The 27156-nt window shown below is 44.7% G+C and overlaps 1 protein-coding gene across 8 annotated transcripts in view; it reads right to left on the bottom strand.

Moving 5' to 3' along the window:
* SETBP1 (SET binding protein 1) overlaps nt 1-27156 on the bottom strand; it is a 354347-nt gene that overhangs the window by 100061 nt on the left and 227130 nt on the right. For all 8 annotated transcript variants that reach the window (XM_079109076.1, XM_079109081.1, XM_079109078.1 and 5 more), the window contains one exon: nt 728-4187. In XM_079109076.1, the coding sequence (XP_078965202.1) occupies nt 728-4187 (3460 nt within the window). The remainder of the gene's footprint in view (nt 1-727; nt 4188-27156) is intronic.

Genomic DNA, 27156 nt, shown 5'->3' with positions numbered 1-27156 from the left:
GTCCATGCTAAGGGACACAGTGACAAATTTGTGTTGGGGACTGGAGGCAGAAAACACCTTTCAGCTAGACCCCTTTCCTTTATTACAGGAAAATGGCAACTATCTGAATGTAGCCAAGGCATCACTCTGGGGGTTTGCTAAGGGTGGTTTTGTGAATATCCATGGACCAAAAAAGGGCAATATGGCCTGATCAGTCAGACTTCAGGATGCACTGGGGGCAGCTTGTATTGACTTTGAAGGAAATGTCACACCTCAGATGTGTGACTGCTAGAAACTGTATGCCACAAAAATGAGATGTTCACTCCCATCTAGCCTTGGCATTCTTGGGATCTTGTTGGTATTTCTATGAGCTTCGGAGGCTTTATCTAATTAGCCTCCCAAACTAGCCATCAGATCAGGACCTAAGAAGCTAAAACCAGCATCTTTAATGAAAAGCATAAGTGTAGTAGGTTGTCTGTAGCCCAGACAACTAGCGAGGGTAGCCTCGTGGTTCACAGCTTCCCAGGCAATGACTTCAGGGTGGAGGAAAGACAGTGAAAACCAAGTAAACGATGCATGAAATGCAGAGCAAGCTCAACTGTGCCAGGACACTCATTGTCATTTAGTTCCCATTTAGTTTACCTTTTGCGAACTAGTGAACACAACATGCCAAAGATGGTGCCCACAGTGTCAAGCCCGGCAATTAACAGCTAAGGTAGTTCAAGGCTGAAGTGAAACTTGGCCTTACCTGGAGACATGGAGGAGTCATAGGAACTTCTCTCCTTGCGGTTCATCTTGAAGGCTTGGATGTCCTTTTCCCTGTATGTCCCAAAGCCTTCAAAGCTCCTCCTTTTACTCCCACTCACGTCACTGTCCCACTTGTCATTCGAAGGGGTCATGTCACTGAACACGTCCAGGCTCTCTGATCTTGTGCTGCTGCCATCCCCGCTGCTGCCAGGGTACCTTTTAGCACACGAGTCCACAGGCTCACCGCTCAAGTCGCTTTTGTCCTTGGCCTGCGTCCAATGCTGGGCATCAGAAAGTGACAGTGTAGACAGGGTGTCCACCTCAAAGTTGTTCTTGGAGGCTTTGTGGCCGGCTTCACTGTGCTGGTGCTTCTGTTTCTCCTTATGCTTGCTCTTCTCACTCACCAGCGGGAGCTCTTTGTCTGCGCTGCTCAGCCGCTCACTCAGGAGGTGGCTGGAGAAGCCTGTGGCTTTGCCTGTGAAGAGACCGCTCAGGTTGTCGTGGGTCCCTAGGATCCGGTCTTCCTTGTGCTTATGCTTGTGTTTGTGTTTCCTCTTGTGGAGCCGACCGCTGGACAGAGTGGCGCCGCCCACCTTGGGAGGGTTCAGGGATGGCTGGATGTCACCGAGGCCCATGCCGACGGGTCCCTGCAGGTGTACTCCATGCTTTGCTTTATGCTTAGCTGCCCCAGACATCTTTACGTGGGAGCTTGTGTGGAACTGAGGTGGTGGCACTGTTGGCCTTATGAACGGGGAGGCTGCTCCGAGCGTGTGCGATAGGTACAGAGGAGCTGGGTACTGACCGTAGTAACCAAGGTTCATCATAGGCATTGATGTGTAAGGCAATCCATAGGGTGCATAGTAACTTCCACTGGGAATAGGGTAGCTGAACCCTTGTAAAAAAGGCACCTTTGTCATGGTGTCATTGGTTTTTGCAGGCCTACCACGCTTCTTCTTTGACTTCAAGTCTGAAGTCCTCCGAAGATAGAGCAACGGGTCATACTGGATATATGGCACCGGGTAATAGTGATCGAAATTAATCCGAAAAATGCTGGGGTATGGATTCTCGTGGTAAAAGGTGTAACTCCGGTGGGAGATCCTGAACACTTGGAATTTGGTGATGAGCTCTTCCAGCTCAGCCAGAAACTGGAGATCGTCACGGTTTTGCAGGCTTTTCCGTTTCCTCTTGTGCTTTGGCTTCTTGAGGCTTTCGTGGGCCAGGAAGGTGTCCACAATGAGATGCTTCTGCCGGTGGCCATGCCGGTTCTTTGTGCTGGTGTCGGACGGAATGGCCTCCGGGTTATCCAAGGAGCAGAAATCAAAAGAGTACCTCCGTCGAGATTCTGAACTCTTCTCGGCTTGGTCAGAGGTGCTGTTGTTGTCCGTCCCGATGCCACTGTCGCTTGGGATCGTCTCCTCGCTGTGGGACTCACTCACAGGGGACAGTGTTATTTCCTTGAGTGAGCCGATCTCACAGAGGTGCGAAGGGGAGTTGGCCATCAGCCTGGGTGGGGACAGCTTCCAGGTTCCACTGTGTATTCCCTTTTGGGTTTTGGTTGGAAGAGCACTGATGGGCTGGAGATTTGGCATAGTTTTCAACTCTGAAAAACTGGTTTCAGTGCTGGCGGGGCTCAGGTTGCCATTGGACCCACCTAACTGGGTTGAAAGTGGGTGCATAGCTGCTGGTGAAGATGCCACAAGTGACTGAAAGTTGGAAGGCACGGCTGGAACATCCGGCTGGCTAGAAACAGGCCTGGGGTGCTTGATGGCTGTTTTGGGTTCTTCGGATGGGGGCGGCAGCTCTGTTCTTGGCTTTCTGCCCCTCTTCTTGCCGATGTAGATGGTTCCCCTCTTACTGACATTAATCTGCTTGCCCAGTTTGCTTTCTATCGCTGCTGCCCCCGGGCTGGTCTCCGGGGGAGCTTTGGCCTTCAGAGCAATGCTGCTAGAACAGGACAAGATCTGGTTCAAGATGTTCTTCCTCTTGAGCGTCTTCATCTTATTGATTGTTTTGATGGTCTTCTTATCCAACACACCGAGCTTTCCAACCTTTTTGTGAAACTTCATCTCACTCATGGGTTTGTCCTCTCCCGGTACTAGCTGGGCCAACTTAGCTAGGTTGCGTCTTCTCTTTCTTTTCTTGGTGCCAGGAAATTCTCTGCTGATGGGACTGACTGGGCTGGTGGAAGTGCCCTCGTGAATCGTCTCCACCGTGAGCAAAGGCTGCTTCTTTGGTCGTCCCCGCTTCTTTTTGACTGGAGTGATCACAGTCAGACTGTCCGTGTTGGTGTACAGAGGGCTAGACGGGGTGATGGGATAAGCAGAGGGGGGTTCCACCATCAACTTATCAGAGGTGGCCATGACTGCCTCTCGCAGCATGCTGGTGGGTTTTGGCTTGCTGCAGGTCCACCTCCGTTTTGCAGCGAATTTTGGATGCTGGATTTCTGGCAGCTTTCTTGATGGAGAGTGATCAGTGCATGTTGGGGGTGCCATGATCATGGGTGGTTTCCGCTGCTTAGACATTCCTCCTGGGATAATTTTCTCAGTATTTCCACCAGTTTCAAGGCCAACTGAGGGGGACTCATTCTCTATCAGTTTACTCAACTTTGGGACACGAGGGTCTTTCTTATTTCCCTCTGAGTTGGAAAGAATCCTGTTAACCACTTCACTACTCATAGCAATTCCAGAAGCCAGTGTTTTCTCTGGGATGATCTTTTCTACCACTGCTTTAATAGACTGTCTCTTTTTCCTCTTATGGCTGCTTGGATCTAGAGAGGGTGCCTTGATAGGGATAGTAATCCGGACATGACTGGGGTCATTTTCAGGATTACCGATGGAGCCCACGTTTTGCCTGGCTGGTGATGCCTCTTGGCCATTATCTGCAGAGTAGCCCTCTCTTTTCCCTTCTGTGTTCTCAAATACTTTTTGGGCACTCTTGACCCAATCTAGGTCTGGGTTTGGTATGGTTTGACTTATCACATCTTTTTTACTGGACTTTTTCTTGCTGCCTATAGTAGGTGGTTCTGGGGACTCCTTCGTACCACCTCCATCTTGATCTCCCAAAGACTGGAGCCCAGTGCACTCGGCAGAGCTGCTAGGAGGGGCCGGCGAGCTGTGGTTGCTTGGAGATGGAACCACACCTCCCAAGAGCAGATCTTTGCTGTTGTTGGACAACTGACTCCATGTGCTCCCTGCGCTGCCTTTCTTACCCTGGGCCTTTGCAAAGGAAGCCACGGGTTCAAGAGCTGAGATCTTGCTGGTGCTTGCAGTTTCTCTGCCAGACTCTGGACTGATGAAGCAATTCTGAGTGGTGGGTCCGCTGTCAGAGTTGGTGGACCAGTCCATGTGGTTCTGGCTGCTGCTTTTTTGCTGGTGCTTTGGTTTTAAGGTGTCACCGGTGAAGTCCTGCGGGAGGCCTGGGTCATAATGGAGACTGGAGTGCTTCTGGGGCCTCTCGTAAGCCTGAGGGTGGGCAATTAAAGAGGGAGAGAGAGAGAGAGAAACAAAGATGAGCATGTTAGGGCTACTTAAAAGTTAATATCAGGTCAGAGGTGGTGGCACATGCCTATGATCCCAGCTACTTGGTAGGTTGAGGCAGAAAGATTCCAAGTTCAAGGCCAGGTTCAGAAACTTAGCGAGGCCCTAAGCAACTTAGAGACCTTGTCTCAAAATAAAATCATAAGTAGGACTGGGGATGTGACTCAGTGGTTGAATACCCCTCTGTTCAATTCCTCGTATCCCCCTCAAAATAATAATAATAATGTCAAAAGGCTTAAGTATCTAAAAATTGGAAACAAATGACTATGTTAACAGCCACCTTTAATTCCGGAATGCCTTATAGAGGTTTTCTCAATTATAGTGGTAAAGATATAATATTGCACTGTTTTCAAACATTAATAAGTATGCTTCATTTGCTATCTTTTCTCTGTAAATAACAAGAAGCTACCTTGGCTTAATGCAATCTGAGAATAAGATCAAGTTAGAGAGAGGAGGGAGTCTCTATACTGTATTTCACAATGAGGAAACTGAAATGAATCCTTCCCACTGTCCTTCAGAGCCAGGCAAGAGTCTGAATTTTCCTCGCTTTTCCAATGTTCTTTTGACTAATGCTGGCTGGCAGGCACAGATGATCAGCATGTATAAAATCACAAAGGCAATGGAAAGTGGACATATTATTTTGAGATTAAAGTTACTTTTAGTATAGATAGGTTCTTTGTGTCCCTCATAGTTTTTTTTTTTTTGGTACCAAGGATTGAACTCAGGGGCACTCGACCACTGAGCCACATCCCCAGCCCTATTTTGTATTTTATTTAGACACAGGGTCTCACTGAGTTGCTTAGCACCTTGCTTTTGCTGAGGCTGGCTTTGAACTCGAGATCCTCCTGCCTCAGCCTCCCCAGCTGCTGGGATTACAGGCGTGAGCCACTGTGTCTGGTTCCCTTGCTGGTGCATCTTTAAAGAGAGAATAATTGAGTCCCTTGCAGTTTGCCCCATTATCCCTGGCATCAGACCTAAGCTGTGTGTAATCCTGGCCTGGCAGCTTCATCCTGAAGCCCCACAGTTCCTCTCTGGAGCTCCCACAGGGCCTCAGTAGCAGTGAGATTTGGGATGAAGGGCAACACCACCATCATTAAAATATAGAGGATTAATCCTGCCACTTGAGTGTTTACTGTGCATCACCGCTGTGGGCATAGGTTGCTATTCCAATTTCTGGAAAAATATCGAAATCCTATTTACAGCATAAAATATTAAATGCTACTTCCTTATCTTTTAAGAATCAGAGTTTTGCTAAATTACCCTTCATGCAATGGGCTTTAGCTGGCACTGTGTGCTCACTTCCAGGCTCACAGGCCTGGAGGAGGGCTTTGAGAAGGCATTTCCTGCTCCTTAGGATGATGAGGTATCACTCATACTGAGGCATTTTTGAGGGTTAGGAGGGAGAGGATTAAAAATTACAGTGAAACAAAAGGTGTATTGTTTTGCAGCTGGGCAAAACAGTACTTGTGGTGACCCCCTTTCCTCCAGCTCTGGCCCCTCCGTTTTTCTAGCTCTGGACACCGAAGTCCACACAGGGGCTTTTGATGAAGCGAGAACTGGAATCTCAGTCCCTGACTCCCACCGCTTTTTCCCTGTTGTACCATCTTCTGGTTCATGGCACCTGGCAAGTTCCCATTTCATGTTCCCTTCATGCTCTGGTCTCAGCTCAATCCCTGGGAAGTCCTTTACCTTACAAAAAATACCTTGCCATAAGTTTTTCTGAAGCCAAGTATTTTGTCTTTGTTGTGCTCACCATAGTTTTAGTTTTATGCATGATTGTGTGCTAATTGAACTAAATGGCTGCCTCCTTTTCCAGCTTGTACCATCATCACTGGGGTAGGAAACACAGGCCCTGGCACCCAGTAGGGGCTCAATAAACATTTATTGAATGAATGAAGGAATGTACATTTTATTATAAGTATTTCACTTGTCAACAGTGAGATTAGTGACCTACATATTGCAACGTATTGTCTGCAACATACAGTCGCCACATCCAACCTAGTTTCTTAGACCATATTTTCTGCACTCCCATGAAGACGTCCACCACAGTCCTTATAGTTCCATGTAATCTTTATTTGTGTACTTCTCCCTCTCCCTCTCCTAGACTTTAAGAACTGTCGGAGACTGTCTTATTTATCTTTTGATTCCCAGGAACTATTATAAAGCCAAGTACTCAGAGAATGTTTGTTGAATTAATAAATAAATAAAAGAATAGATGGGGTGTCTATTCCAAGGGCAAAATATACAGCTGCACACAAAACACAAAACACCACTGATCTTCCATTTGATAGATCAATGAAATTGGAGCACTAGGATGCTTTTGGTGTTGAACAACAAAATCCTGTCCAAATACTTAAGGACTGAAGGCTTCTGGAAGGAGCTCCCCTTCAAAGCCATTCTCACTGTTACTTCTCCCTATCTCCTGTCAATTGTTTCACTTTCCAATTAACTCTGCTTTGGGGGAAGGTCGTGTGACTGCCAGGAGGGTGGATTTCACCCAGGCAGTTGAAAGGTAGGGCTCACTTACACCCAGGGCAGGCCAGCTGAGAGTAATGTGGTTAAGCTTGCTGGTCCCAGTGCTGCCCTGGACCACTGCTGGATCCATTGTTCCTCCCATTTCAGCTGCAATTTGCCCTGCTGGGAGAGCTCAGCAATCAAAGGGAAGCACAACAAAGGATCAGGAGTAATGGGGGGGAAATGGCTCTTTAAACCCTGGCTCTGAGGGGTTGCAGAGAAGGGGCAGAGGGGGACCAAGAAGGAGCGCTTTCCAAGAGGCCAAGAACAAGGCCTCCTCCAGCTCTGGCGGATGGCTGTATCCATTGCATTTCATGAAATCCTAATTCTTCACCTGTCAGTCATGACATATAATATACACAATAGTGAGGCTGTCAGTTCCAATATGTCCTTCCCAGGGAACTGAGCACTTACTCCATCCCGACAGAGATGACAAAATGAGTCCAGTTGCTAGAAAGGGGACACTGGCTCCCCTCCTCCCAGCCCTCTCCAGAGCTCTGGGAATGGGAGTGCTTGTTGGGGTCTTTGGCTTGGATCTTTATTAACCTACACAGTGCAGGTCATCTTTTTGTTTGTTTTCTAAGACCTGAATCTTTTAAGGCTTTTATATGACCCTCGGCCCTCAGCAGGGCTGTTTCCTAAAGCAACAAAAGAAGGAACAATCAATGACAGTCCACTGGGTACAAAAGTTTTGTGACAAACTTTTTTTTTTTTTTTTTTTGGTGGGGGTACTGGGGATTGAACTCAGGGGCACTCAATCACTGAGGCATGTCCCCAGCCCTATATTGTATTTTATTTAGAGACAGCATCTCACTGAGTTGCTTAGCACCTCACTTTTGCTGAGGCTGGCTTTGAACTGGTGATCCTCCTGCCTCAGCCTCCTGAGCCGTTGGGATTACAGGCATATGCCACTGCACCTGACTGTGACAAACTTAATTTCAAACAAGCTCAGTATATATACTTGCTGCATCCCCCTCCCCTGCACCCCCAGTGCTGGATGCATGTGGAACTCAGGTACTTTGAAGGTGTGGCTTGCTTATGAGAAAGTCTTTGCCATGCACATGGAACCTAGGCCAAATGTCTGTCAGTAAAGCTTTAGAAACATTTAATCTTAGTGGATGTCTTCCGGGAATCAAGATCTTTCGTAATGAAAAGAATTCTTTGTAAAATACATAACTATTCCCTACTCCACATCTTTTATATAAATCCCACATATTATTTTAATTCTGTACAAGTTGGGCTTCTTTTTAAAAAGCACTTTATTTTTTATGTAATTTTTAAAGCAAGTAGTAGGTAACTGAGCAAAAACTTAGAAAAATCCCTAAAACTGGAAAGAAAATGTTCAACTCAGTCTTATCTTTGTTTTACCTAAAACAAAGTTTGTCCCAAGGAGCAAAGATGGTGATTTGAATATGAAAAATGAAAATTTGAATATGCACTTTTTTGATAATGCATCAAAAAAAAATCAGGCATGACTTCGTGGGGGATAAACTACTCTGTTGGGCTGACTGTGTCCATGATTCTTTCTGCTGATGACAATAATTTACACTTACTGTCTGTGAGATATTTTAGTTTACATGAGTTGGATATGAGACAATGAAAGAAGTTTCATCTCTTAATTTGGCACTTGGTGCTTCTCCAGATGTGGTCTTGGATCACTGTATCGGAATCACTTAAAGAGCTGGTTAAGAAGGCAGATTCCTGGACCCCACTGCTGATCCACTAATTCACAATCTCTCTGGGTGGGAATAAAGAATGTGTGTTTTAACATGCTCCCCAGAGAATTCTGATGTACAACCAAGTTTAAATACATTGATCTAATGTTTTAGCACCATAATTGCTCTGGGGTGGGGCTCTTCTGTGGTTGTGATGACCTTCACAGCACATTTTGGTGGTAAATGTGCAGAGCAAACCACTACAATAGCCCTGTTAGGATATGCAGCTTGATGACATTAATTATTCCTCTTTGGCTCCACAAACTCTTTGAATTTACATAGTAGGAAACTAACCCTTTGTAGGTGTCCCAAGGATACTGCAAAACAGAGAACAGAAGAGCCAATGATATGGTTGGATGAGAGTATAGTCCTCTCAGCAAGGGAGGACCAGACACGCAAGTGTTCATGACCTCCCACCTTGAGACTTCTGTTTCTCTACCTCATTGAGACCAATCCCCAGAGATCTAGGGAGGTATTAGCTTTCCATCTCAGGGGCCAGAAGCAAGTGCTTAAACCTCAGCAAGAGTTGGCTATGGGAGACAAGGAATATAAGTACACAATGCCTGAACAGCTTAAAGGTGTATTCTTGAATCATCCAGGAAGCTTTCAAAAAAAAAAAAAAAAAAAAAAAAAAACCAACATACCTGAGAGCTACCCAGAACAATTCAGCCAGCATTCTGGAGGTGGAGTGTGGATGGGGGCACTCTTTTTGAAGCTCCAGTGAGAGCGGCTCATCTCAATGAGCAGACAATGTGGAAAGCTTCCAGATTATATCAAAGATAGGATTTGAGTTAGGAATGATGGAAACTCTAAGGCTATCAGGAGATGTTCCAGGTGTAAAACAAATGTGTTTTACAAGGTCCTTGGATTTTGCAGATTTCTAAACTGTAGCCAACAAACCAGACAAGAGAGATGTTATAGACCTTCCTATAAACCTCAAGCCCCCAAATGAAGAGGGCAGTCTGGCAAAGCATTTCATTCAGGAAAGCGAGAGACGGTTCTGTCACTTTAAGAAAAAAAGATGTAATTGCCAGTCTCATGACTAGGAGGAATATACAGGCCATCTTCCACTGAACTTGACCCAAAGCATCTCTCCTCTGGCCAGTTCATTCCTGCATTTCCTAGTGGTAGGTATAGAAGAATAATTAAGTTCCCTATCTGAAGTGTTCCATATCTCTAATTCCATGAGACACAGAGGAGCCACCGAATTCTTTGTGGACATGGAATTTCCTATTACTTTCATAAGCTGAACTTGTCCTCACATCCTTCACATGGATTGCCCTGGGAAGTCACTTGGATGTGACCTCCATAGGATCCATTCTTACTTGCTATTTAGGGACTGTGATGATATTGGAACACTGCTTTTATTGCAAATCTCAAGGCAGAGGCCCATCCATATGCCTCTTTGAGTATTTGGTAATTTTTTATAATTAAAAATTATCACTGACTTGATTTCAGTCATGACGAAATAATAGGTGTTGGACATAACCTTCCCATGAAGACAAAGAGAACACTGAACAAAGTATACGAAACCATTCTCTTCAGGCAGTGGGTCACAGACAAACTTGGCTATGCTTCTAGAGAAGGGAAACTCACGAAGCTTCAGAATATCCCTAGTCTTCTGCTCAGGAGCACTTTCTAAGTCAGGGGACAGGAAAGTGGAGTCCAGGGCTATGCTTCTGTGGGGGAGATGAAGCAGAGATTAGAGTTTGAGGCTCATGATAGGACTGAAATGGGGGAAAGATACCTGAGAGGAGGGAGCTGTGTGGAGAGGAACGCTCAAAATCTTTAGAGGAGTTGCCTTAGGTCTCTGGACAAGTTTAATCTGCACTTGCAGGCAAGGGTCCACAAGCGTGACAGAGACCAGCTACTAGGGGGTACACACTGAATGTGGAGTCCTGAGGTCATAAAGTATGGGGCAATCTTAGAGCTGACCAGCAAACAAGGAGACTTTAATGAATATCTCCGATTTTTCATTGAAATTTCAGGAATGGTACTTCTTGTAAGTAGGATTACTGTAGTCCCTCCATAACAAATTCTAAAAAAAAAATAAAATAAAAAATAAAAAAGAAAGAAAGAAAGAAAAAAGGAGAAAAGAAAAAAGAAAAACAGCGATGCCTCAATAATCTGCCACTAAGCTATCAGAATAAAAGTCAAAACTCTTCAAAGGAAAACTACAAACTTCAAACTCTCTAGAATGTAGCATCCACACAATATCCAGGACACTTTTTTTTTTTTTTTTAATAGATAATCAAAAGGAAGACAAAAGCAACCCACAACTAGAACAGAAACAGCTCCAAGGTACTCGAAACAACATTATGAAAATCTCCAAGTATTTAAAGGAAAAGATAAATGTATAAAAAATTTCAATATAGAGATGGCAAGTACACCAAATGGAAATTTGGTTATTTTGGCAAATAACCAAATGGAAATTCTTAATCTGAAAAGTACAGCACCTAAAATGAAAACCAACCAACCAACCAACCTCCCTGGAGTAGCATAACAGTATTCAGCATACTGCAAAAGAGGAGTTCAGTGAACATGACGGGGAGACCGTAGACACTATCTAAACTGAAAGACAGAGGGGGAATCATAAGCAGCTCTTCACTGAGATATGGAACAATACTGAGAGGCCTAACATACATGTCCTTAGAATCCCAGATGTGGAAGAGAGACAGAATAATGCATGCAAATTCACATAGTTAAGAAGTTCAACACTTCCAAGGAGAATAAACACAAACAAACTCACATCTAGGCATTCTGTAAACAAACTGATGAAAATCACAGATAAGGAGAACATTTTAAAGGCAGCCTGATAAATAAGATACATTATAGCAGAGTACAGAAAAAAAAGTCTGATTTTTCATCAATAATGCAAACCAGAAGACAATTAAACAACATTGTTGAAGTACTGAAATAAAAATAAAATACTCAAATTTCTCTATCCAGTGAAAATGTTCTTAAAATTGATAGCACAATAAAGATAAAGATATTTTCATTAATGGAAGACCTGAATTATAAGAAATATAAAAGGAAGTTCTTTAGACTAAAGGGAAATTATAACAGATGGGAACTAAGATGTTACTTATCTACATGCATGAATGAAAAGTGATAGAAATGGTAAATACATGAGTATATGTGCCACATTTAATTTTTCTACTTAAGATCTTTTAAGAAGGCAACTGATTGCTTAAAGCAGAATAACAATATATCTGAGAGCTCATGATATTTGTGGGAATAAAATGTACAGTAACAATAAGATAATGAATAAAAGGGTACAATGGTAGTATACACTGCCTTCCATAGAGAAGTATAAAATTGTACAAAGTAGATGTTCTGCCTAAAATGCCATTAGAAAACACATAGAATACTGTAAAAAAATGTAATCCATAAAAGGGCAAAAAGAAGAACAATGATGATGAAAGATGGGACAGGCAGAAAACAAGCTGTATGATTAATTAATAATTATGTATTAAATACAAAAATATCAATAATTAAACTTTAAGTGCATTAAACATTTTTAAAAAAACTGTCGACTGTGTGAAAACCCAACTACACGCTGCTGATAAGCAATACATTTGAAATATAAAGACCCAGATAATTTTGAAATAAAAGGATGAAGCAAGTTACATCATCCCACTTAGTATCAGCATGATGGAGTAACACATGCCACAAGAAGAGTGAATAGAAGAATGCTGGGTGAGTGATAGAAGGCAAAAGAAGCTTCAGAATAAAAAGCTGTACCAGAGTTAATGAGGGACATTTCACAGCGAGAGCCAATTCATCAACAAGAGACAATAATCCTAAATTTGTTTATGTCTTGTAACAAACTTCAGATACATGGAAAGAGTTAAAGGAAGAAATAGATATCCCCAAATAATGATATGTTAACATTCCTCCTGCAGAAATTGCTAGAATAAATTGACAAAGAAAAAAAAATCAGGAAAAAGAAATACACAGAAGATCTAATCCACATTGGCTAACTTCACCTTATCCAACAACTGCAAAATACTCTTGCAAATATATGCTGAGGAGGGATGATCAATGGATTCATGTTAATGTCCTCAGTGCTATTTGTCATCAGAGAAATGTCAATTAAAACCACACTGAGCTATAATTGCACGCTGGGATGGCTAACTGAAAATAGACTGAAACAAGGAAGATATGGGGTAAGTCATGTATCAATGCAGTGCTGAAGGAAGGAGTACATGATGGTAAAAGTGACTTTGGGAAATGTTATGGCCATGTCTTTTAAAATCCGATATACCCTATGCCCCAGCAATCCCACTCCTATGCATTCAATGAAGAGAGGTAAAAATATGCATCCATACAAAGACTTCTATAACAACTTCAGAGCATATTAGTGAGAGCTGTTACCACCTGGAAACAACTCAGGTGTCAATCAACACACTAGACAGACTGATCAACAAAAGGAGCCAAGTATAGACACATTCCAACACACACACACACACACACACACACACACACAATTATGCTGAGAAAAGAGGTATACACTGTATAATTTCCTTTATATAAAGTTATAGAAAAGGCAAATACATTATGACAGAAGTCAGAACAGTGGTTGCCTACAGGGTGGGGTGGGGGGGCTAGGGAAGGGGCTAGAAGGGTCATGAGAAAAGTTTCTGAGGGTTTTGGACATACTCTGATCTTGATAGGAATATGAGTTACACAGCTGTGTGTATTTGTCAAAACTCTTAGAACTGTATCCTTAACATCCACAGAGTCAACATATGTAGATTTTATCAAAGATGAGAAAATACATCAAAAAATGATTACTATGAACTTGCTATACTGAACACAACCCCCCCAAAGTCATTCAGGAGGAAGAAGGAACTTTTTCTTTCCAGTGAAGGATACCTATTGTGACCAGTAACTCATTGTTTCCTCTTCCCTCTGTCTCCATTCCTCCCAAGGCACAGGGACAGTGGACTGAGTTGACCCCAAATGACAGAGCGGGAACCTAGGAGACAGGTGCTTATGGCGGCTGCCACTGCTCTTGCCTTTCCCCACCCTGGATGGCACCTGACCCGGGCCAACAGGTAGCAAGGTGAAGCCTGCCTCCACCCCAGCCACCAGCTCACCTTCCTCTGAGGTAAGCAAGGAAGCTTGACAGGAACCTGGCTCACAAATCAGTTCCCGCTGCCCCGCCTCCTCTGTAAATCATGTGCGATCCATCTGGGTAATGACTCCTCCAGTGTAATTCCCTATTAAGAGGCTTTATCTGGAGAGATAAGCAGCTGGTTCCCGTGTCACTAATTGCTGTCTGCTGTGATTTTAAAACATCTGCACCATTGTGCTCTTCATTTTCATATTCTAATCACCCTGAAACTTGAAAAAGGTACATCATTGATTGTTTCTATGGGTTAATTAGTACACAGTCTCCTTGTAGAGACAATTTAGAGGCAGCCAGAACCTCAATCAGGAAGTTTGTTTTAAAAATTAATAACATCGGCAGTGACTGGAGGGACTGTCACATTCAGGGACATATCAGGACGTGCCTGGTGGGGGAGCTACCCTTTGTTATCCTCCACAGAACAGCGAAGCCCCAGGGGTAGGGGGCGGGACAGTGCGGGGACAGCAGCAGAAAGGAATCAGGGCACCCAGGAGCTGGTATAGTCCTGACCAGGGTCTGTTGTCTCGCTCCCCCACCCACCCACTGCCCCCTTCCACCCCGACCTGGTCCCTTTCCCTGTCCACACAAATCAGGACTTTTCTTAGGACTGATTAAAATATTTGGGTTAACAGGAATAGTGTGCTTGCACTAGTAACAAAGGAGAGCACTTGACAGCCTGTTCACTGTCCTGCTCTCCCTCCCCACCTTGCTCTTCTCTCTGCCCATTTGGAAAGAGGAAGAGAGGAAGCCGGGAACACAGCTCAGAGAACCAGACCAAAGAGCAGAGTGAGAACTGGAACCCAGCACTTCTCAAATTTAAATTGCATAAAGTTCAACTGGGGTCCCTTTTAAAATACAGATTCTGATTTTGGAAGTCTGGGTGGGGGCTGAGAGTCTGATGCTGCCCAAGGACCACCACTTTCAGCCTTGACTAGAGTCACTGTTTCTAAGACCCATGACATAATGCAGAGGCAGCAGTATGGAGGCTTGGGCTCTGTGCCTGGTCTGAGCCTCAGCTCCAGCACATACTGGACAGGCCACTTGGCCACTTGACCTCTTGGTTCTTAGCTTCCTCATCTAGAATCTGACAATGGTGCCTTTCTTAACAGGGTTGCTGAGAGACTAGAAGTTGGAAAGTGTCAAGCATTTGATAGTGCCTAGCCCACAGTAGGCATTACGTACACATAACTATTATATTGTTGTATCTTTCAATAAACTGCTTTTCTGAAGCAACAACAACAACAACATCCAGCAGACATGAGAAAAGGATAGAGAGATTAACCAGGGGGAACCTCATTTCAACTTGTAAGGTGGTTTCTTGCAGTCACCCATTTTGGAGTCTTCTTGGCTGCAGACTCTCGAGCTCAAGACCTTTATCCATAACCTCTTTGGAGGCCACCTATCAACTTGCAGTTGCAGAGAACTCTCTTCTGCATGAAGTATGTTGTTTAGTCTATTAGCTCGTGCTTTCCTATCTTGAACTAGTCTATCTACCCTTAGAAAGTTCTGGTGAGAAGAGGATCAGGTCACAGCACCCAAGAGCAGAGGTATCCTGGAAGGGAGCTCCCTGTACTCCCTATCCAGGCTGATTTTAGCAGACTTAAAAGAGCCCATCCCATGGGTCTGGAGATGTGCTAGTGTTAGGCAGAAAATAAATAAACAAATAAATACAAACTGGACTTTCAATTATATGAGCTACAAATAAAAAACCAGCTTTATAGCAGAAGAGCTGGACGCAACTTCATAAAATTCACAGAAAGAAAAATGAACGTAGAGCTGCAGAGCGTCACATTCAGGGCAGCCATGGGGCAGGCTGGAGGGGCTCATGAAGTGCAGTTGTCATGTGTCACTGTGTCCCTCCAGAAGGGCGCAGAGGCCTCCCTACTGTTCTATGCAGGTGCCGTGGAGCTGTTGCTCCAGAATACTACCCACAGCACGGCCACTGTCCACTCGGCTTCGTCCTTTCTGGCAGCAGGCTTTGCCCTCACTGCCTAAGTGTCCTTTACTACCAGCTCATCCTGGAGCCCCAGGCTGGGCTCCCTGGGGAACCGAGCAGAAATCAGCAGGGTCCTGGCCTCAGACATATCCTGCAGTGAAGGCACTGAGCAGAGCCTGCGGGCAGAGCCTAACAGTGAGGAGGTAGCCAGGGACATTCAGGTTTTAAAACTGTGCTCGCGATTCCTCCTGCGGCTTTGTTCTTCGCTCCACTACTGTCACAGAAGGAGGAAATGACATGTTCTGGCCTCTTCTTTGGGAATTGGCAGCAAAGCGTTAGATGGCAAAAGTAGAGCACTCGGGTCTGAACGTCCTGTGCATGAAATCCGTCAGCACATTCAGCGGCAGAGGCAGCAGGGCAAGGGACCAGGAAGCCGCCTGAGGAGCCCGAGTGACTGTGACTCACCAAGCTGAAAAATTCAAAGGACATTTCCCCAACTTGCCCGAGTTGAGCCCCACTGGTGGCCTCTGTGAAACACAGATCCAGAGGCCTCTCCTCCTCAAGCCAGGGGTCATGGTGCTGGGCCTGAGCCCTGGACTCCTGTGTTTTGACAAGTAGTTCTGGAGTTCCTCCTTCAGTCGAGTCTCATCAACACTGCAACTGAGGGGGCTCGATTGTGCATCTTGTTCAGTGGGGCTGCAGGGAGACCGAGCGGAGACCAGCAGGGCAGTCAAGAGCAGGGAGGGCTTACAGGCAAGGCCCAAAGATCATAAGTCACCTTTGTGTGTTAAAATAAACAAAATAAAATAAACACTGGAGATAAGGAAAGTGCCTTTTTCCTCTTTAACTCATATTTCCTTATTCCTGTTTATCAAAACTTTTTAAGACAGAACTGGTGCTTTTTGCTATTAGAGCTGAAATAACAGTTGATTATAAATTGAGTCTAAAATGTCAAGAAGATGCTGCAGTCACCTAGGATTCCAGCTTGTAAAGCTTCCTGTGAACACTGGAAACAGCGAGCATTTGGAGCAACATCCATTTAGCACGAATCTCATCTAGGAGATGACAGACTTGCAGAAGCCACTGGCAGAGTGAGGAGGAGGAGCCAACCTCACTGGTGGGGGTAGAGGCTTGGACTCCTTCCTGTCTCTCCCTGAGGTGCTGCAGGAACAAGTTCATGCCCCTGCCCCCATTCTGCAGCTGACCTGTGGGCCCTGATGTCAACGCGTGTTACTGCTCTTGGAATCTTTAAGGGCTTTGCAAGGATTATGGTCCCAAACTTGGCTAATGCTCCTCAGCTTCTCCAGGAGGTCTCCTATTCCTTGGCATCTGTATCTTCTGGATTGTCTTCTATCTTTCTTCTGAGAGACAGTGGAAAGTGGTTAGCAGTTAGGAGCCCAGACTCTTGAGGCAACATGTGACTGGGTTCAAATCTTAACTGATTCCAAATCTTATTAGCTGTGTCACCTTAACCAAATTGATTAACCTCTCTGTGCTGCAGTCCCTTTTTCTGTAAAACAGAGATAATAATACATTTACCTCATAAAGCCAATAAGTGATTCAAATAATCCATGTAAAGCTCTTAAAGCAGTTTCTGGGCACAGTCTACCCCAGCACCCACGATGCAGCAGAGGATCCGGTAAGATTATTTAAATTCAGGAATCACAGGGACTCAAGCTCAAATTCCAGCTGTACCACTGACTATCTGAAGGACCTGGGATTCCATGTCTACTTCAAAAAGGGGGGCGCGGGGAATGACAGAGCTAACCTGACCAGGCTGTGTCAAAAACTGGACAAAACAAAGATGGAAAAGTGTTATTCCAGAACACAGTGCTTGTGTTCCACAAGCCAGTTATTACCACCACACTTTTTGATTAATGATTGGTATCACCACCCATCCTAAATGCAGTTCTCCAGTAATGGGAAAGGGAACTCCACAGTGCTCACTGGGTTGTCCCCACAGCTCTTTCAATGACAGTTCCAGCCGAAATTCCTGATGAATCATAGCCGGCCTGGGGAGAGGTCTCTGATGACCAGGGTGACGCTAACTAGTTTTCAAGGAATTAGTTACATGGCTGATGACTGCCAGTCTCACTGGTCTGGGCTGTTACTCTGTGCCCAATGACCTGGCTTCATCTTTTCTAGATGTGCCCAGGGCCTTCCTGCAGTACAGAGAGCTTACTGGTGTTCACCAGCTTGTCCAGAGCTTGTGAAATGGACATACATTTTCCCCTTGTCTCTGACTCTCATGATTTACCTTAATAGAAAGTTTAGACTTTGGCTGCACCAGAAAACAAATGGAGGCCAGGCGCTGTGGCACAGGCCTGTAATCCCAATGGCTAGGGAGGCTGAGGCAGGAGGATTGCGAGTTCAAAGTCAGCCTCAGCAATTTAGCAAGGTGCTAAGCAACTCACTGAGACCTGTCTCTAAATAAGATACAAAATAGGGATGGAGATGTGGCTCAGTGGTCGAGTGCCCCTGAGTTCAAGCCTTGGTACCATAAATAAGTAAATAAATAAATAAATAAATAAACAAACAAAACGGAAATCTAGACGGTGCTTTGGGATGGGGGAACAATGACAAGCTGAACAATCATTGGATAGGACATGCTACATTTTCAATGATGAATACTGGTGTCTGTCTGTGGGCAGTGGGTGTTACAGAATGATGACAGAAAAGTTTGGATGTGACCTGAAAAACCACGCTGGGCCAGGGCCTGATGCACCTGACACCACTCATCTTAGAACCCTTCATTCAGTGAACTTGAATTTGGTCACAGCACAGGTGAGGCATGGTACTCTCACAAAGATGTACAAATGGAGAGCTGAGAAGCATGTTGTAGATGCTTTACAGATGGAGAGACTAAGCCTTAGAGACATGGACTGCCTACACTCACACCCTTAATCGGCTCAAAACCTGGTCCACAGCGTCCTGACTTCCACCTCAAGCTGCTCCCGCCACGTCCCCTTCAGTACCTCCTCCTACAAGGAGAGGAGGTGAAGGACACAGTAGTGGGAACCCTGCAGGCCCACATGCTGTTCTGAATCCTTTTCACCCACTGGACCTTTCCTTCTAGCTCTGGCTTCTTGAACCCACTAGAAGCTTCTGCTGTGCACAATCCCTAGACTGCTTCAGAATTGGTGTCTGCTTTCTAGCCACTCTTTGCAAACTTCTAGTTACAGGGATTGACCTTGACCACTCTACTCGCTCCTTTGAGCAGGCTCCTTCTCAGACACCTGTCCATTCAAGGACTACTCCAGCAGGAGGTGGCCTGGGGGCCTCCTCTCTTAGCCCTCTGGCTTAACCAGACCCAACTCAGCTTGCAGGGCTTCTAGGGCTGGCTTTCAGGAAACACTCACCCAGAGAAGAGCCGCCTTCTGAGGCCTCACGGAAGCCTGGGGTGCAAGAGGCCTTTTGCTCCCAGGCTTTGCTGATTATGCACAGAGGTATAACACTTCTGAAGACAAAAGCCCACTGCAGTTGCAGGTCAGTAGCCACTAGCCTCGTGCAACACCTGCATCCACACGGGTGTCTCAGCCGCGCCTGCTTTGGGATACTCCCAACAACTCCCATTGCCTAGGTAGGGACATTAATTTTATTTGCTTTTTATATAATCATATGCTTTTTAGCTTTTAATCAGCCCTTAACTAACTCATGGCATGACCTTGAGCAGGTAACTTAACCTCTCTGGGTGCTAATCTTTCTTTCCATGCTACAGAAGTGATCACCCCAGGCCTGCCTTCCTCTCCTGGTTGCCCTGAAGATTTAATGGATGTGAAAACATTTTGGAAACCATAAAGCACTATATAAATGCAGGTTATTGCCATTGTTACTGCCTGGTTGAGAAGCCTTCTAACGATTTGGGAAAGCCAAGCAGGCTGAATGTACTCCCTGTAAAATCAGCATGGGATGCAAGGATAAATTAGGACAAGTTTCAGCCTCATCTAAAAATCATATCATTTTCTATAGACTTTCGAAGGACTCCTGAAACCTCTCCACCCTCCTCTGCCATCTCAGCTGAAAGGGAGGGTGGGAGGAGAAAGGTAGGGAACAGAAAACAAAAACAGCCCTCCCCACTCTGGCAATAAACTTCTAGCTCCAAAAGCAGGTTTTATTTAGTGTGCTATAAAAACAGTCATTTCTCCCATCATAAAAGCAGCCTGCCTACCCAGTCTCGTTTTTCTGCGGTGAGTCTGCGGGTGGAATGGGCCCCCGCTCTGAAGCAGGCTACAGCCTGCCCTTTCCCCCTCAGTCCCCATCTCCTTCCTTGGCAGCCCTGGGTTTATATCGGGAAATGAAAGGCGATTCCTAAGTATTTTATTATGTGTGAATTTAGCGGGGTGGGGAGCATACAGTTTTGGAGATGGAACTAAGATTTAATTGTCTCTTTGCTTTATGGTTAATGCCTCATGGGTATGTACCCAAGAGTTTGGGCCCTGTGGTTTATAAAGAAAAAAACCCAAGCAGGATTGTAGCAACTTTCCCAGCCATTAAACAGGCCCTGGAAAGTTTAGCTCATTCTGGTGGAATAAAAAAAAAAAATTCACACAAGCTCAAGAAGGAAAAGGCATGTAGCTGGCACAGGCAGTGGATTTCCCCATGTGAGGCACACCTCTCTCTGAACTGCTGTCCTGCTCCTCTGTCCAGGGCCCTGAGAGCTAATTGTGCACTTCTGAATCCCCTGAGAACACACCCAGTGCCATGCAAGAGGTAATTTATTCAACGGGTACTGAATGCATCAGTTCTTCCCCAGGCGGGCAGAGTGAGATACTGCGGGAGTCTACTTCACACTAAGTAATCAGCGGAGTTGGCACTGAGACATCCTTAGGGTCTGTGGTGTATTTCGGAGTATCTTCTGAATGAAGCCATGTCCTGCCAAGCTGGCAAAGTTGGCTCCTTGGATACAAAGGCTGCTCAAGATGCTGAAAGCGCAGTAGGGAAAGCATTCCAGTGAGCGTCAGAGCCTCGGTTTCTAGTGCACGCACTGGTGCTCTGAGCCTCAGTCTCCCGTGAGACAAAGCGGGTGATGAAGGGTGTACAGGATCCTTTCAGCTCTACCACCGTATACTCCAGCATCCATCCATTTTCCATTTAGGATTAAAGATGGAGGAGGAATGTTGTTCTTGAAAATCCTAAATACAACTGAGGTTATTTTCCCTCTCTAGCTGTTTCTGTAGGGCTTGCCTGAGCCGATTCCACACTAAGCCTTAGGCTGTGGGTGACATTTGACTCACTGATCCCACAGCCTGTTTATCAGTGGGAAGGACAGAGTGACAGGAGCCTGGGGAACCAGAAGCACAGAGGTGTCTAACCCCCAACCTGGCATCATTTATTAGCTAGCTGGCAGTTGCCCTCTAAGTACAAGTTGAAAGGAGGCTACAGTCTCAAGGGTCTCCCATGTACAACTGGGCCATCCTGATGTTTTCCTGTTTGTGCTTGTCTAGGGCCAAATAAAGAGCAGGCTGCAGGGATTTCCTGAAAAGCAGAAAACTTGGCAAGAGAAAGAAAAAAAGGACTGGAGAACGGATCTCCCTGGTAGCCACGAGCTTCTACAAATGCGTCCCGATACCCTGGTTTCTTAACCCTCAAACGACCACCGGGCTGGCTTATTTCCTTCAGGGCATGGGTCTGCTTGTACTCAGTAGCTCCCCTGGTCCCCTCCAGTTAGCATTAGGGCACTATGAAGAGGATGCTACAGAAGTTACAGGTATTAATGGATATTTCATCTATAATTACAAGTTATTAACCATTAAAGCTTTGGCTGGTCAGAAGGGGCAATGAAGGATTCAATCTCCCCTTATTTGCAGATGGAGAGAAAGGTAAAGTGTATCAAGATGGCCGTTTAGTGCTCAATGCAGCTTTTTGGTCAACAATATTGGTTTTACTCAATTTTCCCCCCAAATATAGTAACCCTAACTTGTCAACTGACTCATTCTTGGCCATGAAGATAATTATCTTAAGGAGCATGGTGGACTCAGAATGAACTTATCCCAAGTGAATGGCCAAATGCTCCTGAGTCCAAGTCAGGGAAGATTCGACAGTATCAGGAGTCCTGCCTACTGGTCTGGAGTACAAGGTGCTCAGGGGTAGTCTGGGACACACCTGCTAAACTCCCTGACTTCGATTTGCTCACCAGTGAAAGAGAAATGAACACTGTCCTGTGCCTTTCAAGAGCTCCACCATATTGCCCAACAGGAAATGAGTTAATGCTATACAAAGGGTATTGGGTTGGAATATACTTTTTATACACGGGAAGTTATATTTCCTTCGGATGTAAAGGGTCATATTCTTTGATCTTCAAGGACTCACTTCACTTCTCTGCTTCCTCAGTGTAAAACCATGTAGTCAGATGAAATGATCTCAAGTACTTCTCAGCACTTGCTCTTCCAAAAAGCTGTGATATTCTGTCACCACCATTTCTTACTATGAACTGACCAATCTAGCAGTTGGCCAAAGGCGATTAGGCCAATGGCTCTCTCCAAGGTTAGGTTAATCCATAGTTTGACGATCAACCTGTGGAATCTCTAGGTAATTATCTCCAAGAGGGGTCCCCAACACTCTTATCACACTGGCAGGATAAGGTGGTTTCTGTGAGTGCCTGTCCTAATGCTTCTGCTTCTCCAACATTTTACAACCGACAGCATCTTAAGTTAGAACATGCGCCGTGTAATTAGATTTCCTTGCTGCGGAAGCTGTGCCCCTTCAGCTTGAAAGAAGAGAGACACTTCACCCAGAGATGAGAGCTTATCAATGCTGCGTGTCTGCTCACTAGGGTTCACTTCAGCTAGGCAAGGAAAACACTGTCATTAAAATGGAGCCTTTGTCCTTTCAACAGCTGCTCCAGAGAACTGGAGAAAAGAGATTTTTTTTAACTGGGCCACACAAAGCTAAGATTCTAACCCCAGTGACTTGGAGGAGGAGGGGGGAGGAGATAATTACTCTAGCTCTTTATAAAGGTAATTTGCAACATGGACACTTTACATTGCAACAATGGCTGTGGCTCACATGGTACTATTTGATGAAGCAGAAAACATCTCCCTTCCTTAGGATGTTGGTGAGGTTCACCCACATGGCTAGAATATATTTCATTAAAAACACCATCCGTTCTGTAATTCTGCAGGTGTGATTCTGCAATTCTCTTGTTCTGGCTACATAATTACTACAAGAACGGTTTTGGGTAAGTCATTTACCAAAGTCTCTATTTGCCCTTAAATGAAATGAGTCTAAGAATGCCTTCTATGGGGTTATCCTGAGGGACACTGAGTGAGCTTACACATAACGTTTTTGACTCTTTATGCGTAAGTGCTTCTAACTATGATCTGTAAGCATGTAGAGAATAAGGGAAAGCTTTCTAGCCCTTTTGTTTTTATATAAGAACATAACTGAAAGAGAATGTTTGAGTCTTTCTAGTCCTTGGCCACTCTTGGACTCATGAATAGAGTTCAAGTTTCTCAGTCTGGTCAGTCAATCCTTCCCACCTGATGCCTGGAAATGCATGTGCTGTCATGGAATGCTCAGTATCCCTAAGGAGCTCGATGCTGTGGCTCCTCCTACCTGAGCCGGTTGTTTTCTAGCTTACTCTTGTTTCCATGTGGCTTTTGTCAGCTCTAATGCCACCTCATTCATAAAGCTTCACGGTGCCATTTATCCATCCTTCCCCTGGGTTCCCCATGATACTTGTTCTCTATATCCTATAGAGCTTGGCACAGCCAGCCTTAGAGTATAGTTACTGGCTGCCATTCTCCCTCTTGGACTGTAAATCTTTTGAGGAGATCCCTTATGACATTTAACACAGTTGCTAGCAATGGCACCTGTACCTACCATGATGATTTAAAAAACATGTAAAGGTATTTCAGAAGTTACAAAGCACCAGTGAAAGCAAAGTATTTTTGTTCTTTTGATTGGTTCAATGCCAGTGCATCAATCAATCTCAGTTCTGGGAAGTTCCATGATTCCCTTTTCTTGGCTCTAACATGGATGATTTAAGACCTGCTGCTCCTAGGACCTCAACTCAGGTCCAATAGGCAGTGGCCTGGTGCCTGCTCGGGGCTCACGAGGGCAAGTTCAGAGGAGCCAGCCCCCAACACCCCTGGTCAGTGTTTCTGGACCTTGCTGGCTCTCAGTTTCAAAGTTCTACTCCTTTATGCATCAAATAGTGTTTGTAAGTTTCGCCAGCTAGCCCAAAAGCTTTGCTATCAGGTATTTTGTGTTAGGTAAGGTCTCCTCCACTGAATTGCAGGTAGACTTCAAGAATTGACTCATTTGTAAATCAAGGATTGCCCTTAAATAAAGAGCAAAAAATAAAGAGACAAAAATACATATACACCTTGAGAATTAATTCAAGAATTAAGGTGCCCTAAAATGCATGTAGTTTGCTTTCTAAATAAAGAAATTGAAAACCAAAGAGGTCACCCAGTTACTTAAAGACAGAATGGAGAGTGAAACCCAGGCCTCTGACTTGCCAGTTCAGCTCAGTTTCCATTCAACCATCTGTGTCATTATTACTAACATTTTGGGAGACTGGAGAGAAAAAAAGGGGAAATCAAACAACTATGGCGGGCAAGGAGGTCATCTGCAAAAAGTTAAGGTGACTATCCCGATGGAGAGGAGCAGTTTCAGATCCATTGTTATATTCTTAAGACATAAAGGTCTGAGAGGAGAAACTCCTCCTTAGAGCTTCTAGCAAGTGACTGTTGTCTTTGAGGATCTAACGTATGTGACAGGGACCGTTGAGGCCTCTATTGGCAGAGTCTGCAAACCACAGTGGACAACTACTGATGACTGACAACCACCTATAGGAAGATAAATGAGCATGGGTATGATTTTTAAACCACTGGGCTCTTGCTCTGCTCCCTTCCACTAAGCTGGCTGATCCTGCTCTTTCCTTGCTTGCAGGGTTCTTCCTCTCCAGTTGATCTCAGCCAAATTATAATCAGTCTGTAAGACCCAACTCAAGCCCACCTTTCCTCATAAACATTCTCTTACTCATCCAGTCAACAAACATTTTCTGAGCAACAATTAGATGCTAGGCTTCATTCTAGACTACAGTGAAGAGTAGGGTTGTGACTGGAATGCTTTTGTCCCTGCCAAAATGCATGTGTTGGAAATTCAATTCCCAAGGCAGCAGTACTAGGAAACAGAGACTAGTCCCTTCTGCCCTTATAAATGGATTAATAAAGTAAAAAATGGCTTGTGGGAGTGGGCTATCCCCTGCTCTTCTGCTATGTAAGAACATAGTGTTTCTCTTCCCTGGAATACAGTTTCAAAGCTTCTTCTTAGAAGCAAGAAGACCAAGTCCTAACCTTCAGGCACCTGGATTGTGAACTTCTCAGTCTCCAGAACTGTAAGACATGCATTTCTGTTCTTTATATATTATCCTATGTCAGGTATTCTGTTACAGCAACAATGAATGAGTAGACTAAGAAATAAATAATGAACAAAACAGCCTCCCTGATCTCATGAAACTTACATTCTAGTTGGGAAAAAGGAGGTAGGAAAACAAACAAAAGAACTATATGTTTGTTTACATATAAATACTATGTCTGTATGAGTATGTGGTTTGCACACACACATACATATCTGATGCACACATGACATTAACACATACATTAGTACATGCATGTACACACACATACATGCATACATGCACAAATTCATATATATTTTAATCGAGTGATAGTAGTTATTAAGCCTGCTTTGGGATGGGAGTTTATTTATTTTTGATTCATTACTGTATCAACTTTGAAAGGCTGTAAGAAATTTAGAAGAACTCATTCATAATACAATGGCATACTCTTACATAGTAATTATTTTATGTCTTTGGGTTTCTTTCTATTTAAATGCACATTGTTTTATGTAGTAATTAAGGGGCAAATATATAATCTGTGCTCTGTATTTTTCTACTTGTTTTATAAAATAAATCTTCTCCCTGGTAAGAAAAAACAAAATGAAATATAAACTATGGGGGGAAAGGAGCAAAATTTAAAGATGGGGGATTTTGATTGAGATAGGCTGGTCAGGAATATTCTTTCAGACATGGTAACATCCAATAATCTCTTACTCCTCTAAATGACAAGTAGCTGAAAAGCCAGAATTCTATGGCTAATTCCTTAATTCCCTTAGTATGTCATATGTTTATTTAGCAAATATTTACTGGGCACCAATTATGTATCACACCGGGTGGGCTGCTTGATGGGTGCATGATGGGAAAGGAGACCGACCTGACTCTGCCCTCGTGAAGTTCATGATCCAGTCAGGGGCAGGCATCATTAAGGTGTGGACCTGGGAAGGGGCACTGGGACCAGCCAGGCTGGCTCTGCTACTTCTTTATCTGTGACAGAATCCTAAGTGGGGCTGGCAGATGTCAGGCCCTTGGGGAATAGTCTGCTAATAGTTGACGTATCTCAGCGACCTGATGCAGGTGAAGTGGAGTTGCCATTGAGCTTCTGATGAGGCCACTTGCAGGCTCCAGCTCAGTGGCAGTACAGGGAAAAAAAGTTCTCAGATTGGAACTGCAAACTACAACAAAGACACTCACATCCCCATGCCATGTTATATGGGTCACAGCCTTTTATATACATCTTTTTTTTTTAATTTTTTTTTTTTTTTTTTTTTTTTTATTCTGACAATTGTGTGGACTAGGGTGAGCTGAGCACAATGGCTGAACTGGACACTCACAGCAGGAGAGAACCTTCATGGCTATCTGGTCCAATCTTGTACCTACTGCAGGCTCTTTCCTCTTTCCTCAGAACTGCTGAGCAGGTGTAACTGTCCCTTTTGGACACCTAGAATGACGAGGGACCCATGGCACTCAAATCAACCTCCTCCATTTCTTGGCAGTCCTGTGACTTGTCAGTGGCCAAGTGGGATAACCCCATGTTCTCCAGGTCCTCATCAAGTGCTCTTTTCACTGGACTGTCCCGTAGAAAAACTCACATTGGGTCACTGCTGGGAAGCCCTTCACAGAGAAGTCCTGGTCAGGGGAAGTGGGGCTTCCCACTAGGTTTCACCCCAGTGGAGCCTAGGCCCCTCTTCCTTGGGCCAAGGCTGGCTTTAGCCCAGTGACCCCTTATTTGCAAGTGCATGTCCCTAGGAAATATAACCAGAAAAAGATCTGAGGATAAACCAGATTGTGCAGTACAGGCTGTCCCTTGCATGACTATTTTGAAGTAGACTGTGTGTGTGTGTGGGGGGGGGGGGTTCATTTAATCAAATTCTCTGACAACAGTTTATTGAGAAGGAAGTATGGATGTCTCAGCAGCATTGGGAAGGATATGGGCTTTCACACACCCAATCTACTTTACTAAATCCTCCAAGATACAAACCGAGGGCAGAATGCTCTGGGCAGACCATGGAAGACAAGTTCATGTAAGGGCACATGAGCTCTTTCAAGGGACTTTTTAGGTGAGAAGCAAGCTCACTTCAGCAGGAGCTGACATGTTCCAGGCTGCTACTCCTCCAATCCTAGTGCCTGGGAATTGCTAAATGTCCTGCTGAGTAGTGGAGCCTTCCCCTTGAAGTACTGAGCCCCAGAGCCCTCACATGCTGCCTTTGAGTTCAGAGATGGACATCGTGAAGATCCATGGCACCTGGCAT

This window comes from Sciurus vulgaris (genome assembly GCF_902686455.1).
Source record: "Sciurus vulgaris genome assembly, chromosome: 13".
NCBI classification, from domain to species: domain Eukaryota; kingdom Metazoa; phylum Chordata; class Mammalia; order Rodentia; family Sciuridae; genus Sciurus; species Sciurus vulgaris.
This window is presented reverse-complemented; position numbering and strand designations above follow the sequence as displayed.